General features: G+C 48.3%; 2 protein-coding genes across 2 annotated transcripts; both read right to left on the reverse strand.

The window, feature by feature from the left end:
* Positions 1–432: 432 nt before the first annotated feature.
* On the reverse strand, positions 433–3,553 carry LOC115109500 (fibroleukin-like). The gene is made up of 2 exons (XM_029634450.2): positions 3,354–3,553; positions 433–1,858 (listed from the first exon to the last, which is right to left on the reverse strand). Exon 2 carries the CDS (start codon positions 1,851–1,853, stop codon positions 1,149–1,151), a length of 705 nt encoding a protein of 234 aa, XP_029490310.2. The 5' UTR covers positions 1,854–1,858; positions 3,354–3,553; the 3' UTR covers positions 433–1,148.
* On the reverse strand, positions 3,553–13,932 carry LOC135564538 (mucin-2-like). The gene has a single exon (XM_065009785.1). It carries the CDS (start codon positions 13,050–13,052, stop codon positions 3,555–3,557), a length of 9,498 nt encoding a protein of 3,165 aa, XP_064865857.1. The 5' UTR covers positions 13,053–13,932; the 3' UTR covers positions 3,553–3,554.
* Between the last annotated feature and the right edge of the window lie 1,441 nt (positions 13,933–15,373).

The raw sequence follows: 15,373 nt of genomic DNA on the forward strand, positions 1-15,373 counted from the left end.
ATGGCCTTTCTACGGCCTTCCGGCAGTGATCATTCAAATGGTTCTTCTCTCACATGTTGATGTAAGTGTGAGATGCGCTATTCACCATGAGTTTGGAAGAAATTATCTCTGCATACTGTTTGTCATCACTCTAGTGGAAATCTGATTTTAATGTTGTTTTTTAACTTTATTTTCTCCACAACTCTACTTCTGTACAGGTTCTTACTGGAGTTCAACTTCTGTGGGTTGTGGCGCTCGGATTACGTTGTAGACGGTAAGTTATGTTCTTAATACTCTACGTGACAAAGGCCATTGCAAAGAGGATATTTGGATACATACCTGTGGAGGGAGAGTCTTTACGTGCTAGCTGAGAGGTTTGCATAGATAGTCTACAAGTTATACATGTATAGTCAACACCATGGTGTGACTGAACACATCAACAAAGGAATTAAGTTCTGTTTTATTGACCTCATTTAATTTTTCCCGTAAAAAATACTGAGAATAAAAAAACATTACAACAATCAATCGTCAGTCAATCATTCCAGTACAATTTCAGTACAATTTCATTACCCTCCTCAAAGAGTATTTCTCTTTCTCGTCACAGGAGAAAGACTTCTATGAAACCGTTTTCCAACAATACTTTCACACTGTAACCTTACATAGATAATAAGAAGACATCTTATAAATTACTTCAGGAACTCTGAACATCTTTTCCACAGTTTGAGTGTTCCATTTGAAACCATAAACCATGGTGTTTCGTTTCAGACCACTAAGTGGCAGTATTTTACCAACAGAGCAGGCTTTTCCGAGGCCCACTAATATTTATCAAGAAATTAAGAAGATTTAGGTGTTGTTGACCCGCCTGAATCAGAGATTTAATATTTGAAAGATTAAATGAAATTATGGAATATATTAAAATTGCTTGTTAAACAAAAGGCATTATAAACCCCAAAATATGAAACAGCAGTACAATCTGAATGTTTCCATTTGCGTATCAAACAGTGGTCCTCCATAAAAAAATCAGATTTTTAACATTGAGCATTTGATCTGCTTTTTCCTGCTTTTGTCATGGACCCATTGAAAAATCTCGGAGGCCTCATAGGGGTCCCCGGCCCCCCTATTTGAGAATTGCAACAGCTGAGAACGCCAACCGAGGAGCCAGCCGTAGATCACTTTGCATAGCCCCTTGGCCTGATCATCATTCTGACAGTCTTGAAAGATTGTCTGTCATTAGTCGGGTAGTACTCTGTGGATATGTTATGCCACGTCCCCCAGTAGATTCCGTTCCGCACCCCTTTGTATTTTCCCACATAATATCTCCCGTTGAGGTTGGAAGCCATGCAGGCGTCAAACCACCAGCCTGAGCTGTAGTAGGCCCCACAGTTCCCTGAAGGGTATCGGTCATAGTCCCTGTCAGGAGTCGTAAAGAACCTGTTGTTGTGGTCATAACTCTTGCTAAATTGAAGTGCATCTCCTGCCGTGCCCGAGTACCCACCCACAGACAGGCGGTAGCGTAGCCGCTCGCCAGCCACACGGAAGAGCCTGTACTCTGCGTACTCCATCATGCCGTTAAAGTCCTCCAGCTCCACCCTAAGGACCATCACCCTGTTTCGTGTCAGCAGGTGGATGTGGTCGTTGCCCAGCCAGAACTCCCCAACCATCAGGTCACCAAAGCCTGTCCGGTATTCAGCCCAGGTCCGGTTGAAGTCCACACTGCCATCCTGACGGAGCTGAATGACGGTCCACCCTCCGCCATGAGACTCCATGTCACAGAACACTGCAATGGTTCTGTTCTTAGGGTCAGGGGTCACTTGGTAGACTCTGCTATTCCTCTCCCCCCTGGCCATGTGGTCAGAGCAGTCTCTGGGTGCCATGGTAACTGTTGAGTGGAAGGATTGTGAAATGACAAAATTAGATTGGAGTAGTCTGTAATCTTTGTTGAAGAAAAGGTGCCTTGCAGCATAACACAAATATACATGTTCTTACTGTAGGCCTACAGAAACTAAACTGGTTGAATAAAGGTTATTTTATTTTCTATTTTTTTGCAAACAAAATACAATTTTTCACACATTTGAAACTATACACACAAGATTAGAATATGATTGTATCATGCTGAAATAGCTAGGATTTATCGGTTACCATAAATTTGAAGTCTTTTTATGTTAAAGAAAATGTCCCTGAAACAGATTTCAGTTAAATGTCAATTAGAGTTGTTAAGTCTGTAAGACATTTAGGTGCTTGGCTTAAAGTGGCCTTGAACATGAATAAAAGCTAGCAATAGCTTTGTGTGACACTTAATTTGTTATTTGATATATGTGCCACTCAGCAATAACAATGTGTGTTTAAGCTGAATATGACCTAAAAGCATGCTCTGCACAGTCACACCTTGATCCCTATTTAAGCCACACACACTCACAGACAAGCACATGCTCACATATATAAATTCTTAATTTAACAGAGAATAACCACAAACCACACAACATCTGTTACAAAGATGATGATCTCAAACCTCCACCACATTATAATAGGCTCATTAAACATCACCTTAGGTCGCTTGGAATTCAAAGTTACAATCCTCATCATTTATAATGGAGATGATATCACACTGATATAAAGTTGATTGAGCAATATTTAAAATAAAATTCCAGAACAACATTGTTCCACTCACAACAATATATTTTCCAGTCACAATTTCCACTGTTATCTGCCATAACCTAGGCTACACTGTTTCAATAGAAGTTTATAATTTATCTTAACCAATGGGGAAAGGAATAGGGGTTTTGTACTTATGTGGGATCTTCATTTGATCAATCTGTTGCAGGATGTCTTTTCTGCAATGCAGGACATTTAAAACTTGTAGTGTATTTGAGGTTTAAAAAGGCTTCTTTTTGTCATTTATCATTTCCACTTAGACGTGTCATACTTGATTTTCCATTATGAAAAATGTATTAACCTCTACAAAAATGTCCATTAATTATAATCCACATAATAATTATAATCTCCTGTTGCTGCAGGATTATTTTCCTGCTGTAGCAAACTGGCTCAAATGAAGATCCTACATCTGTGTAGGCTGTCATCAGAATTTGTAGTGTTGTATTTGTATAGCACGATTCTATTAAGTTTACAAAAAAAGTGGCATCTTAATAACAGTGAATGGCCTTTCTGGATCTTGCATTGAATAAGTCAACACATTTGGTAGCTACGTACTATAGGCTACCTGGTACCAAATAATATATAATACGGCTTGATTCAGTGAACCCATAAGAAAGCTCAAACTAAACTTTACGTCATTATCAATTACAATGTAATTATAATACTTCCATTTAAATAGCAGACAATAGCATGTAAAGTAAAATATAATTCATGAATCTTACCTCCTGGTGAAATCTGTGCAGGGCTTTGAGGCTGGTTCTCCGTCCTGTTAGTCTTGCTGCCTACCTGGCCCTTTTCTGTGAGCAGGTTTAACCCAGGACGGACCTTTGGATGCCCTCCTCGAGAAACCTTTGGCCCTCCGCTTGTATCCTTTGTGTCATTCAGACTAGCAGATACCTGGCTGGTCTTCACACGCAGTTCTCTCACACTGGGGGTGGAAGACTCCGGTATGGGACTGGGGGTAGGGAGTTGGGGGTAGGGGTAGGGGTGTCAGGGCTGGTGGTAGTAGGGCTATGGTTAGAGTTGGCCAATGGAATGGGACTAGTAGTGCTAGTTTTGGGGCTAGGCCTTGTGCTAAATTGTTGCCTTGAGCTGGTATTTTTTAGACTGGCGATAGTAGTTGTCATTGTGACAGGGCTAGTGGATGTTTTCAGGCTAGTTCTAGAGATGATTTTTGCGCTAGAGCTGAGGGTAGTTTGTTGGTTAGGTCTTGTAGTTTTTGAGCCAGGGCTTGTGGCCGTTTGTGGGCTGGGGTCAGGTATAGTCCTTTGGCTATTGGATGTCTTGGGGCTAGGTGTGGAGGAAGTGGTCCTTGGACCTTGGGTGGTGGTTTTGGGCCAAGGCTTTGGAGCAGGTCTGGGCTTCAGCACAGGCTTTGGTCTTGGTCCAGGTTTAGGTGTTCGGTCTGGAATAGGTATTGGGTCTGGTTTGGGCTTTGTGCCAGGTTTAGGCTTACGTTCAGGTTTAAGCTTTAGGCCAGGTCTGGTAGTTGGTCTGCTGGGTTCTAGCTTTTGGGCAGACTTTGTCTCAGGACTGATGCTGATACTGGTGGTCCTTGAACTGGAACTTATGGAGGTTGTGGTTGCTGGAGTTGTGGTTGCTGGAGTTTTGCTGCTTGAGCTGGAAGAGTTGGTCCAAATTCTTGAACTGGTGATCCTTGAGCTAGTGTTAGTGGTGGTTGTGGGTTCTGGAGTTGGGCTACCGCTGGTGCTGGTCCCGATGCTGAGCCTGAAGGTTCTGTAGTTCATCCTGAATCCTGGACTAGTGACCTTTGGGTCAGGATTAGTGGTGATTCTGGTTGCTGAAAATGAGCTCAGTGTTGTACTACTTCGGCTTGAGCTGGAAGATCCATTCCGGATGCTTGGACTGGTGGTCGTTGGGCCAGGGCTACTGGTGGTGGCTATAGAGTGGATCTGTGTAGTGCTGCTTAGACTAGTACTGGTCCTGGTGTCCCGTAGAGTGGGGCTAGTAATGCTGATCCCAGGGCTGAAGCTGGTAGTCCTGAACCTTGAACTGGTAGTATTGGAGCTTGGGCTATGGATAGTGGTAAGAGATCGGTCAGGCCTGGGTGTGATTTTTGGGCTGGAAGAACTAGTAGGATTGGGTGGTCTGGGCTTTAGGACAGACTTTGGTTTTGGTCTTGGTTTGGGTCTTAGGCCTGGAATAGGCCTTGGGCCTGGTTTGGGATTTGGTTCAGTTTCAGGCCTTAGGTCATCTTTGGGCTTTAGGCTGGGTCTGGACTGTAGGCCTGGCCTGGGTTGTGGCCCAGATTCTGGCTTTGTGCTAAGTGTGGGGATCCACTGGGACCTGGTGATTGTTGGGCTGGGTCTAGCATTTTGGTCAGACTTTGTCACATGGCCGGAGCTGGCGCTGATGCTCAGTGAGCTGAGTCTAGTAAAGCTGGTTGATTGGCTGGGGATAGTGGTGGAGGAGCTGGCCTTGATAATTGGATTGGTGGTGGTTGTAGTTGCTGGAGTGGGACTACTGCTGGTTCTGGCCCCAGGGCTAAGGCTAGTGGTGGTGGTTGAAGTTGAGCCGGGTTTGAGTGTGGTCTTTGGTCCTGAACTGGAGAAGCTAGTCGGGCTGGGTGTTCTGGGCTTTAAGACTGATTTAAGCTTTGATCCAGGTTTAGGCTTTGAACTTGGAATAGGCCTTCGGCCTGGTTTGTGCTTTTGGTCTGGTTTGGGTTTTAGGCTAGGTTTGGGCTTAATGCTAAATCTGGGGGTTGTTGAGCTGGGTTCAGGATGTTGGGCAGACTTTGACTCAGGACTGATGCTGGTATTGGTGGTCCTTGAGCTGAGGCTAGTGAAGCTGGTGCTTGAGCTGGCGCTAGTGGTGGTTTTGGTTGCTGGAGTTGGGCTTAGTGTGAATCTTCCTGAGCCTGCCCGGATGCTAGAACTGGTGATCTTTGGGCTAGAGCTAGTGGTGGTTGTGGTTGCTGGAGAGTGACTTGGTGTGGTTCTGCTGAGACTGCCCGAACTGGGGTTTGTAAAGCTAATCTCAAGGCTGGAGCTGGTAGGACTTGTGGTCTTTGGGCTGAGGCTAGTGGGGATGTCTGGAGTTGAGCCAGGTCTGGGAGGGGTCTTTGAGATGGAGCTGGGGGAGCTGGTTGGATTGGGTGGTCTGGGCTTTAAGTCAGGTGTGAGCTTTGGTCCAGGTTTGGGTATGGGTCCTGGAATAGGACTTAAGCCTGGTTTAGGCTGTAAACCTGGTCTGGGAGTCAACCAGAACCTAGTTCTGGAGCTTGGATGGGTGGTCCTTGAGCTAGGTCTAGCAGTGGTTGTAGTTCCTGGAGTGGGGCTACCACTACTGCTACTGCTGATGCTGACCGCAGGGCTGGAACTAGTGGTCTTGTAGCTTGGGTTAGTAATCTTTGTGGTAGTGCCTGGAGAGGGGCCTGGTGTGGTGCTACTTTGGCTGGTACTTGTCCGCGTGGTCTGCCAACTGTGGCTTGTGATTCCAGGGCTGAGGCTAGTGGTGGGAGTTATGTTACTGGTCTTAGGGTTGAGGCTGGTTGGGCTGGGTGGTCTGGGCTTTAGGATGGGCTTTGATTGTGGTCCAAGTTTAGGCCTTAGGCCTGGAATAGGCTTTGCACCTGGTTTGTTCTTTAGTTCAGGTTTAGATTTCAGGCCAGGTTTGGGCTGTAGGTTAAGTCGAGACTGTAGGCCAGGTCTGGGCTTGATCCTAAGTCTGGCAGTTGTCGTGTTTGTTTCAGGGATTTGGACAGACATTGTCTCAGGGCTGGAGCTGGTACTGGTGGTCTTTGAGCTGAGGCTAGTGAAGCTGGTCCTTGGGCTGTGGCTAGTGGTGGTTGTTGCTTCCTGAGTTGAACTTGAGCTGGAAGAGCTGGTCGGGATGCTTGAACTGGAAGTCTTTGGGATAACGCTAGTGGTGGTTACTGGAGAGTGCCCCGGTGTGGTGCTGCTTTTGCTGGTACTTTTCTTAGTGGTCTGTTGACTGGGTCTTGTAAAGATGATCCCAGGGCTAAAGCTTGTGGTGATGGTTGAAGTTGAGACACTTCTTGGATAGGTATTTGGGCTTGAGCTAGATGACCTGGTTGGTTTGAGTGGCCTGGGCTTCAAGACAGGCTTTGGTTTTGGTCCAGGTCTGGGTCTAGGGCCTGGAATGGGTTTCGCACCTGCTTTGGGCTTTAGGCCAGGTCTGGGCTTAATCCTAGGTCTGGTAGTCATTGTGATGTGTTCAAGGTTTTGGGCGGATGTAATCTCAGGGCTGGAGCTGGTACTGGTGGTCCTTGAGCTAAGGCTACTGAAGCTGCGGCTAGTGGTAATTGTAGTTGCTGGAGTTGAACTTGATGGTGTGGGATTTAGGACAGGCTTTGATTTCGGCCCAGGTTTTTGTCTGTGGCCTGGAATAGGCTTTGCACCTGGTTTTAGCTTTACGCTGGGTGAGGGGGTCCATAAGGACCCAATTCTGGCACTTGAACTGGTGGTCCTTGGGCTAGATCTAGCGGTGGTTGAATTTCTTAAAGTTGGGTCACTGCTACTGCTGGCCCAAGGGCTGGAACTAGTCACCCTATAGCTTGGGCCGGTAATCGTTGAACTAGGATTAGTGGTGGTGGCTGAAGAGTGTCCCAGTGTGGTGCTACTTTGGCTGGGTTTTGTACCTGGTTTTGGCTTTAGGCCAGGTCTGGGCTTAATCCTAGGTTTAGTAGTCATTGTGCTGGGTTCAGGGTTTTGGGCAGATGTTGTCTCAGGGCTGGAGCTGGTACTGGTGGTCCTTGAGCTGAGGCTAGTGAAGCTGGTCCTTGAGCTGCGGTTACTGGTGGTTGTTGTTGCTGGAGTTTGTCTTGGCCTTGTGCTGTTAAAACTGCCTTGACTGGTGCTTGGATTACTAATCCCTGGGCTGGAATTGGTAGTAAAGGAGCCTGGACTGGTGATATTTGTGGTGAGGTTTGTGCTGGTGTCTAGAGTTGAGCCAGTTCTGGAAGTTGTCTCTGGGACGGCTAGGGAAGAGCCAGTTGAGCCTGATGGTGTGGGCTTTAGGACAGGCTTTGATTTTGGTCCAGGTTTGGGTCTGGGGCCTGGATTAGGCCTTGCACCTGGTTTTGCCTTTAGACTGGGTCTGGGGGTCCACCGGAACCCAATTCTGGAGCTTGGACTGGTGGTCCTTGTGCTAGGTCTAGTGGTGGTTGTAGTTCCTGTAGTTGAACTACTGCTAATGCTGTCCCCAGGGCTGGAACTAGCAGTCTTGTAGCTTGTGCTAGTCATCTTTAAGATAGGACTATTGGTGCTGGCTGAAAAGTGTCCCGGTGTGGAGTTGCTTCGGATGGTACCTTTCTTAGTTGTCTCTAGATTGGGTCTTGTAAAGCTGATCCCAGGGCTAAGCCATGTAGTGGTTGTTGAAGTTGAGCCAGTTCTGTGATATGTCTTTGGGCTAGAGCTGGAGGAGCTTGTTGGACTGGGTGTTCTGGGCTTTAGGACAGGCTTTGATTTTGGTACAAGTTTTGGTCTGAGGCCTGGAATAGGTTTTGTGCCTGGTTTTGGCTTTTGGCCAGGTTTGGGGTGTAGGCCAGGTCTGGGCTTAATCCTATGCGTGGTAGTCATTGTGTTGGGTTCAGGGTTTTGGGCAGATGTCGTCTCAGGGCTGGTACTGGTGGTCCTTGAACTGAGGCTAGTGAATCTTGTCCTTGGGCTGTGGCTAGGGGTGGTTGTAGTTGCTGGAGTTGAACTTGAGCTGGAAGAGCTGGTTGGGACGCTTGAACTGGAAGTCTTTGGCCTAGGGCTAGTAGTGGTTACTGGAGAGTGTCCCGGCGTGGTGTTGCTTTTGCTGGTGCTTTTCTTAGTGGTCTGTAGACTGCGTGTTGTACAGCTGATCCCAGGGCTAAGGCTGGTTGAAGTTGAGCCAGTTCTTGGATAGGTCATTGGGTTTGAGCTTGTTGAGCTGGTTAGGCTGGGTGGTCTGGGCTTTAGGACAGCCTTTGGTGTTGGTCCAGGTTTGGGTCTGGGGCCTGGAATGGGTTTTACTCCTGTTTTGGGCTTTATGCCAGGTCTGGGCTTAATCCTAGGTCTAGTAGTCATTGTGCTGGGTTCAGGGTTTTGAGCAGATGTCATCTTAGGGCTGGAGCTGGTACTGGTGGTCCTTGAGCTGAAGCTAGGGAAGCTGGTTCCTGGGCTGCGACTAGTGGTAGTTGTAATTGCTGGAGTTGAACTTGAGCTGGCAGAGGTGGTTGGGATGCTTGAACTGGAAGTCGTTGGGCTAGTGGTGGTTGCTGAAGAGTGTCTTGCCATTGTGCTGTTAAGACTGCCAAGACCGGGGCTTGTATTATTAATCCCTGGGCTGTAGCTGGTAGTGCAGGAGCCTGGACTGGTGGTATTTGGGCTGAGGCTTGTGCTGTTGTCTGGAGTTGAACCAGGTCTGGAAGTGATTTCTTGGTCAGAGCTGGAAGAGACAGTTTTCCTTGATGGTGTGGGATTTTGGACAGGCTTTGGTTTTGGTCTAGGTTTAGTTCTGGGGCCTGGAATAGGCTTTGCACCTGATTTTGGCTTTAGGCCAGGTCTATGGGTCCACAAGGACCCAATTTTTGTGCTTGGACTGGTGGTCCTTGGGCTAGATCTCGCGGTGGTTGAAGTTCCTGGAGTTGGGCTACTGGTACTGCTGACCCCATGGCTGGAACTAGTTGTCTTGAAGCTTGGGCTGGTAATCTTTGAGCTTGGACTAGTGGTGGTGGCTGAAGAGTGTCCCAGTGTGGTGCTGCTTTGGTTGGTACTTGACTTAGTGATCTGTAGACTGGGTCTTGTAAAGCTGATTCCAGGGCTAAGGCTTGTGGTGGTGGTTGAAGTTGAACCAGTTCTGGAAGTGGTCTTAGGGTTGAAGCTGGAGGAGCTGGTTAGGCTGGGTGGTCTGGGCTTTTGGACAGGCTTTGGTTTTGGTCCAGGTTTGAGTCTGGGGCCTGGAATGGGTTTTGTAACTGGTTTGGGCTTTGTGCCTGTTTTGGGCTTTATGCCAGGTCTGGACTTAATCCTAGGTCTGGTAGTCATTGTGCTCGGTTCAGGGTTTTGAGCAGATTTCGTCTCAGGGTTGGAGCTGGTACCGGAGGTCCTTGAGCTGAGGCTAGTGAAGCTGGTTCCTGGGCTGCGGCTAGTGGTGGTTGTAGTTGCAGTAGTTGAACTTGAGCTGGAAGAGCTAGTTGGGATGCTTGAACTGGAAATATTTGGGCGAGAGCTAGTGGTGGTTGCTGGAGAGTGCCTTGCCATTGTACTTCTAAGACTGCCTAGACTAGGGCTTGTATTACTAATCCTTGGGCTGGAGCTGGTAGTAAAGGATCCTGGACTGGTGGTATTTTGGCTGAGGCTTGTGCTGTTGTCTGGAGTTGAGCCAGGTCTGGGAGTGATCTCTGGGACAGAGCTGGAAAAGCCAGTTGGGCTTGATGGAGTGGGCTTTGGGACAGGCTTTGGTTTGGGTCCAGGTTTTGTTCTGGGGTCTGGAATAGGCTTTGCACCTGGTTTTGGCTTTAGGCCAGGTCTATGGGTCCACAATAACTCAATTCTGTCACTTGGACTGGTGGTCCTAGGGCTAGATCTAGCAGGGGTTGGAGTTCCTGGAGTTGGGCTACTAGTACTGCTGGCCCCAGGGCTGGAACTAGTTGTCTTGTAGCTTGGGCTGGCAATCTTTGAGCTCGGACTAGTTGTGGTGGCTGAAGAGTGTCCCAGTGTGGTGCTGCTTTGGTTGCTACTTGTCTTAGTGGCCTGTAGAATGGTTCTTGTAAAGCTGATTCCAGGACTAAGGCTAGTGGTGGTGGTTGAAGTTAAGCCAGTTCTGGAAGTGGTCTTAGGGTTGAAGCTGGAGGAGCTGGTTGGGCTGGGTGGTCTGGGCTTTGGTTTTTGTCCAGGTTTGTGTCTTTGGCCTGGAATGGGTTTTGTGCCTGGTTTAGGCTTTAGTCCAGGTCTGGGCTGTAGGCCTGGTCTGGGCTTAATCCAAGGTCTGGTAGTCACTGTGTTGGGTTCAGGGTTTTGGACAGATGTTGTCTCATGGCTGGGACTGGCACGGGTGGTCCTTGAGCTGAGGCTAGTCAAGCTGGTCCTTGGGCTGCGGCTTGTGGTGGTTGTAGTTGCTGGAGTTGAATTTGAGCTGGAAGAGCTGGTCGGGATGCTTGAACTGGAAATCTTTGGGCTAAGGCTTGTGGTGGATACTGAAGAGTGTCCCAGTGTGGTGCTGCTTTTGCTGATACTTGTCTCAGTGTTCTGTAGACTGGGTATTGCACAGCTGATCCCACGGTTAAGGCAAGTGGTGGTGGTTGAAGTTGAGCCAGGTCTTGGATAGGTCTTAGGGCTAGAGCTTGATGAGCTGGGTCGTCTGGGCTTTAGGACAGGCTTTGTTGTTGGTCCAGGTTTGGGTCTGGTGCCTGGAATGGGCTTTGCTCCTGGTTTGGGCTTTAGACCAGGTCTGGGCTTAATCCTAGGTCTGGTAGTCATTGTGCTGTGTTCAGGGTTTTGGGCAGATGTCATCTTAGGGCTGGAGCTGGTACTGGTGGTCCTTGAGATGAGGCCAGTGAAGCTGGTTCCTGGGCTGCTGCTAGTGGTGGTTGTAATTGCTGGAGTTGAACTTGAGCTGGAAGAGCTAGTCTGGATGGATGAACTGGAAGTCGTTGGGCTTGTGGTGGTTGCTGGAGAGTGTATTGGTGTTGTGCTGTTAAGACTCCCTAGATTATGGCTTGTATTACTAATCCTTTGGCTGGAGCTGGTAATAAAGGATCCTGGACTGGTGGTATTTGGGCTGAGGCTTGTGCTGTTATCTGGAGTTGAGCCAGGTCTGGGAGTGATCTCTGGGACAGAGCTGGATGGTATGGGCTTTGGTTTTGGTCCAGGTTTGGTTCTGGGGCCTGGAAAAGGCTTTGCACCTGGTTTTGGCTTTAGACCGGGTCTGGGGGTCGACAAGAACCCAATTTTGGCACTTGGACTGGTGGCCCTAGGGCTAGATTGAGCAGTGGTTGAAGTTCCTGGAGCTGGGCTATTGCTACTACTTGCCCCAGGCCTGGAACTAGTCATCTTGAAGCTTGGGCTGGTAATCTTTGAGCTCGGACTAGTGGTGTTGGCTGAAGAGTGTCCCAGTGTGGTGCTGCTTTGGTTGCTACTTGTCTCAGTGGTCTGTAGACTGGGTCTTGTAAAGCTGATTCCAGGGCTAAGGCTAGTGGTGGTAGTTGAAGTTGAGACAGTTCTGGAAGCGGTCTTATGATTGAAGCTGGAGGAGCTGGTTGGGCTGGGTCGCCTGGGCTTTAGGACATGCTTTGGTTTTGCTCCAGGTTTAGGTCTTAGGCCTGAGAATGGCTTTTCACCTGGTTTAGGTTTTCGTTTATCTTTAGGCTTTATGCTGTGTCTGGGCTTTAGGCCTGGTCTGGGCTGTGTCCCAGATTTTGGCTTTGTGCTAGGCCTTGGGTTCCACCATGACCTGGTAATTGTTGGGCTGGGTCCTGGGATTTTGTCCGTCATTGTCCGTGCAGTGCTGGAGCTGGTGGTGGTGGTCCGTGAGCTGAGGCTGGAGGAGCTAGTCAGGCTGGGTGGTATGGGCTTAAGGCCAGGTCTGATGGCCTGGATAGTTTGGTTGGGCTTGTGCTTCTGGGAAGGTCTGTTTCTTGGGCTAATAATACTTTCTGATGAGCTGATGGTTGTTTGGTGTGAGCTTGTTTTGATACTTGGGATGGTTCTGTCAGTCCTGTAGTTGGTGCCTGAACTTGGGGTTGTGATGGGGCCAGACCTGGTGGCTCCTTGGCGAGGTAAAGAGGAGATGGTCCTTTGACTTGAGCTTGTGTTCAGAATTGATTTCATTGTGCTGGAGATGGAGGAAAATCTTGGGCTAGAGGTTGAGCTGGAGGAAGGACTTGGAATATATCCACCGGCAGTGTCTGATCTAGATCCTGGGCTGGGATTGGTGGCAGGGCCTGAGATGGAGGTGGATGTTTGGTCTGGTCCTGAGGAGTGAGGTCTGGGGATTGAGCCCTGTGTCAAACCACTGCTTGGGCTAGTTGAGGCTATGTCCTGATTATCACTTGACCCATCTGTCGTCACCACTATGCTGTGTCTCTGCACTTTTTGGACTCTTTTTTCTACCTCTTTCTCTATCTTCTTTACTGTCTCCTCTCTCTGATTCTCTTTCTTTTCTTCTGTCTGTCTGTGGCTTGGGGTTTGCTTCTCTCTCTCTTTCTTCTTTTGCCATTCTTTCTCTCCCTGGGTCTTCTTCCCTTGCCAAGGATGTTGGCTCTGCCTCTCCTTCTCTTTCTTTTTTTCACTATCTTTCTCTATCTTCCCCTCCCTTTCACTCTCTATCTCCACCTGATGTTGTCCCTTCTCCTCGATCTGTTCCCTATTTCCCCACCCTCTCTCCTCTTTCTGTCTACTCTCGCGCTCCAGATCCTTCTCCCTTAACTTATCCCCTGACTCTCCTCGGTTTCCACCTTCATTTCCCATAACCTCTCTCTTTCATTTTCACTCCCCCTGTTTTTCTCTATCTCTCCCCCTCTCCCCCTTTCCCCTTCTAAAATGTTCTCCTTCTCCATCTCTGTCTCCCTTCCCTCCTCTTCCTCTCTCTTGGTCTCATTCTCTATTTTTCTCTCCCTTTCTATCACCCATTCCCTGTTTCCCCCTCTTTCTCTCTCATTTTCCCTCTCCCACTCTCTCTCCCACTCTTTCTCCCGTTCTCTCTTTCTTATCTCAACAATATTGTTCTCAATCTCCCTGGCCCTCTCCTCCACTCCCTCTCTCTCTTCCACAATTGTTGTCTCCCTGCCTCTTGCCCCCTCTCCCTCCTTGTCCATCTTCCTTTCTCGGTCTCCCTGTCTCTCTGTCTTCTTCTCCCACTCCTTCCCCTCCTTCTCCTTCTCCCTCTCTCCCAATCTCACCTTCTCCTTCTCTTCTTTCTCCCTCTCTCTGTCCCCCAGCCTCTCTCTCTCCCGCTCCATCTGGCTTATCCTGCACTCCATGCAGGCTCTCTTCAGCTGCTCCACGGTCTCCTTTAGCCTCTGCACCTCCTTCGCCGTCCTCTCCAATTCCCTGAGCTGCCGGGGCAGCATGACGTCCAGCGGTGGCAAGGTCACTCGGTAGGGGCATGCGTCCTCGTCCATCCCCTCTCCCCCACACTTCCCTGCAGGCTTTAGAGTTACCAAGCAGCTCCCAGAATCTGTACCCCAATTAAAGTCTCCCTTGCTGAGGTTTGCATAGTTCCCAGGGGGCGTGGAGAAGGCCAGCAGGGTCCCGCACACGCAGAGCACAGCCAACCTCATCGCTATCCTGAGCTATAAGAATTCTGAGAGAAGAGAAGGCGAGAGAGGGTGCATGAGGATGCCAAAGACCCACCTCGGTGTGTGTGAAGCTGTGACAGAGAGTGGGAGGGAGGAAAGAAGGGGAAGAAAGAGGAGGGGGCTGAGGGACTTCTTGAAAGTGGTGTTTGCTTGTGTGAGAAGGATTTAGAGGAGAGAGAGAGAAAAGGAATGGGAGTGAGGGATTAAAAATTGGGCGTCCACTTCAAGGGGGTATCCATGTCTGTGAGTGAGACAGGAAAGGATGAGATGAAGAAAGAGGGAGTGAGAGGTAAAGAGAGAGGGGGGAGGAAAGAGAGAAAGAGATCATTGGGGGATTATAGCAGTCTTTGGCTGCTTCAGCATGTCACCAAAAGAGTTAACAGGTACGGAGCTAAATTGGTTATAAAAGGCAGGAAAAGCTTTAAAAACGAAAGGCATTTATACAGCATATCGTAATCCTATTATTATTTTCCACATTGTCTTTAACCAAATCAAAACATCTAATGAGGACCATTCGCAACGCATTCTTATTCCATGCTGTAATGATAAGCACACATTGTTTTCTCTTCTTGTATATCACTGCAGTGAATATGCATGTGTGTGATGGTCTCTTTGGCATCCATCTCCCCATGTGTCCTGTTAATAGGGCCGACACACATGCGAATGACAGATGAGATGGGTCCAAATATGCATTTGAAGCACAAAGTCGTGGGGCCCCGGGCTGTGGCTTTATGTTTGTTACGTTACTGTTCAGACATATCTGATATCTCGCTGTCTCTGAGTCTCAGTTCTCTCTGGCTTGAGTGGAATAACAGGCAAGAATTTATCATCACATATTTATCCAAGGGGGTTTGTGGTTACTAAATACAGTGTATGATTAATGAATTGTCTTAGTTAGAGATAAGGATTATGGGCCAATTGTATGCATTCTATTCATGGAAAGAGCAAAGTTTTACGCCTTTGGAATGTGCCACAGAATACTGTACTGGTATAAATTCACAGTGCCTACGTAGTCGAAGAATGAAGTTGCCCCCGATACACATGACTAGGCACCCACCCCAATGGCTCAGGTTATGATTTGGGTGGGTGAATTGTTTAAATCCTAGATATGTGCCTAAGGGCAACTTCTACCCAGAACGATGGCACTACACTGCACAGCCAATTTCCTTCATATTTATTTTAGACCCAGGCCATTAACACCCTCTGCTGTGTCCATTGCCATGTTTGGTCGGGAGGGGGGTTTTCATCCTCAGGGTGCACTCTTTCTGAACGCAGTGTTTTGAATTCCCATGGTAACCTGTCTTGGTCTACTCTCTGTCCTGGGTTGTGTAAGCACTAAGCAGCACTATAGTTTTTACTTAAACCGGCAAAAATAAACATCTTACTATCAGTGAGGCTTTGCTACCTAGACTGGACTACTAGATCAGGCCTCCCGGCAGGCCTCTCCATCGCCATCCACTCTAGGCAGAGAAGTGATTGTCGTTGGGCCTG

The sequence above is a fragment of the Oncorhynchus nerka genome, linkage group LG25 (assembly GCF_034236695.1).
Source record: "Oncorhynchus nerka isolate Pitt River linkage group LG25, Oner_Uvic_2.0, whole genome shotgun sequence".
Taxonomy (NCBI): Eukaryota; Metazoa; Chordata; class Actinopteri; order Salmoniformes; family Salmonidae; genus Oncorhynchus; species Oncorhynchus nerka.

Coding starts and splice junctions, on each gene's coding strand:
- LOC135564538 (XM_065009785.1), bottom strand. CDS start 13,052: ATGGGAAATGAAGGTGGAAACCGAGGAGAGTCAGGGGATAAGTTAAGG.
- LOC115109500 (XM_029634450.2), bottom strand. CDS start 1,853: ATGGCACCCAGAGACTGCTCTGACCACATGGCCAGGGGGGAGAGGAAT.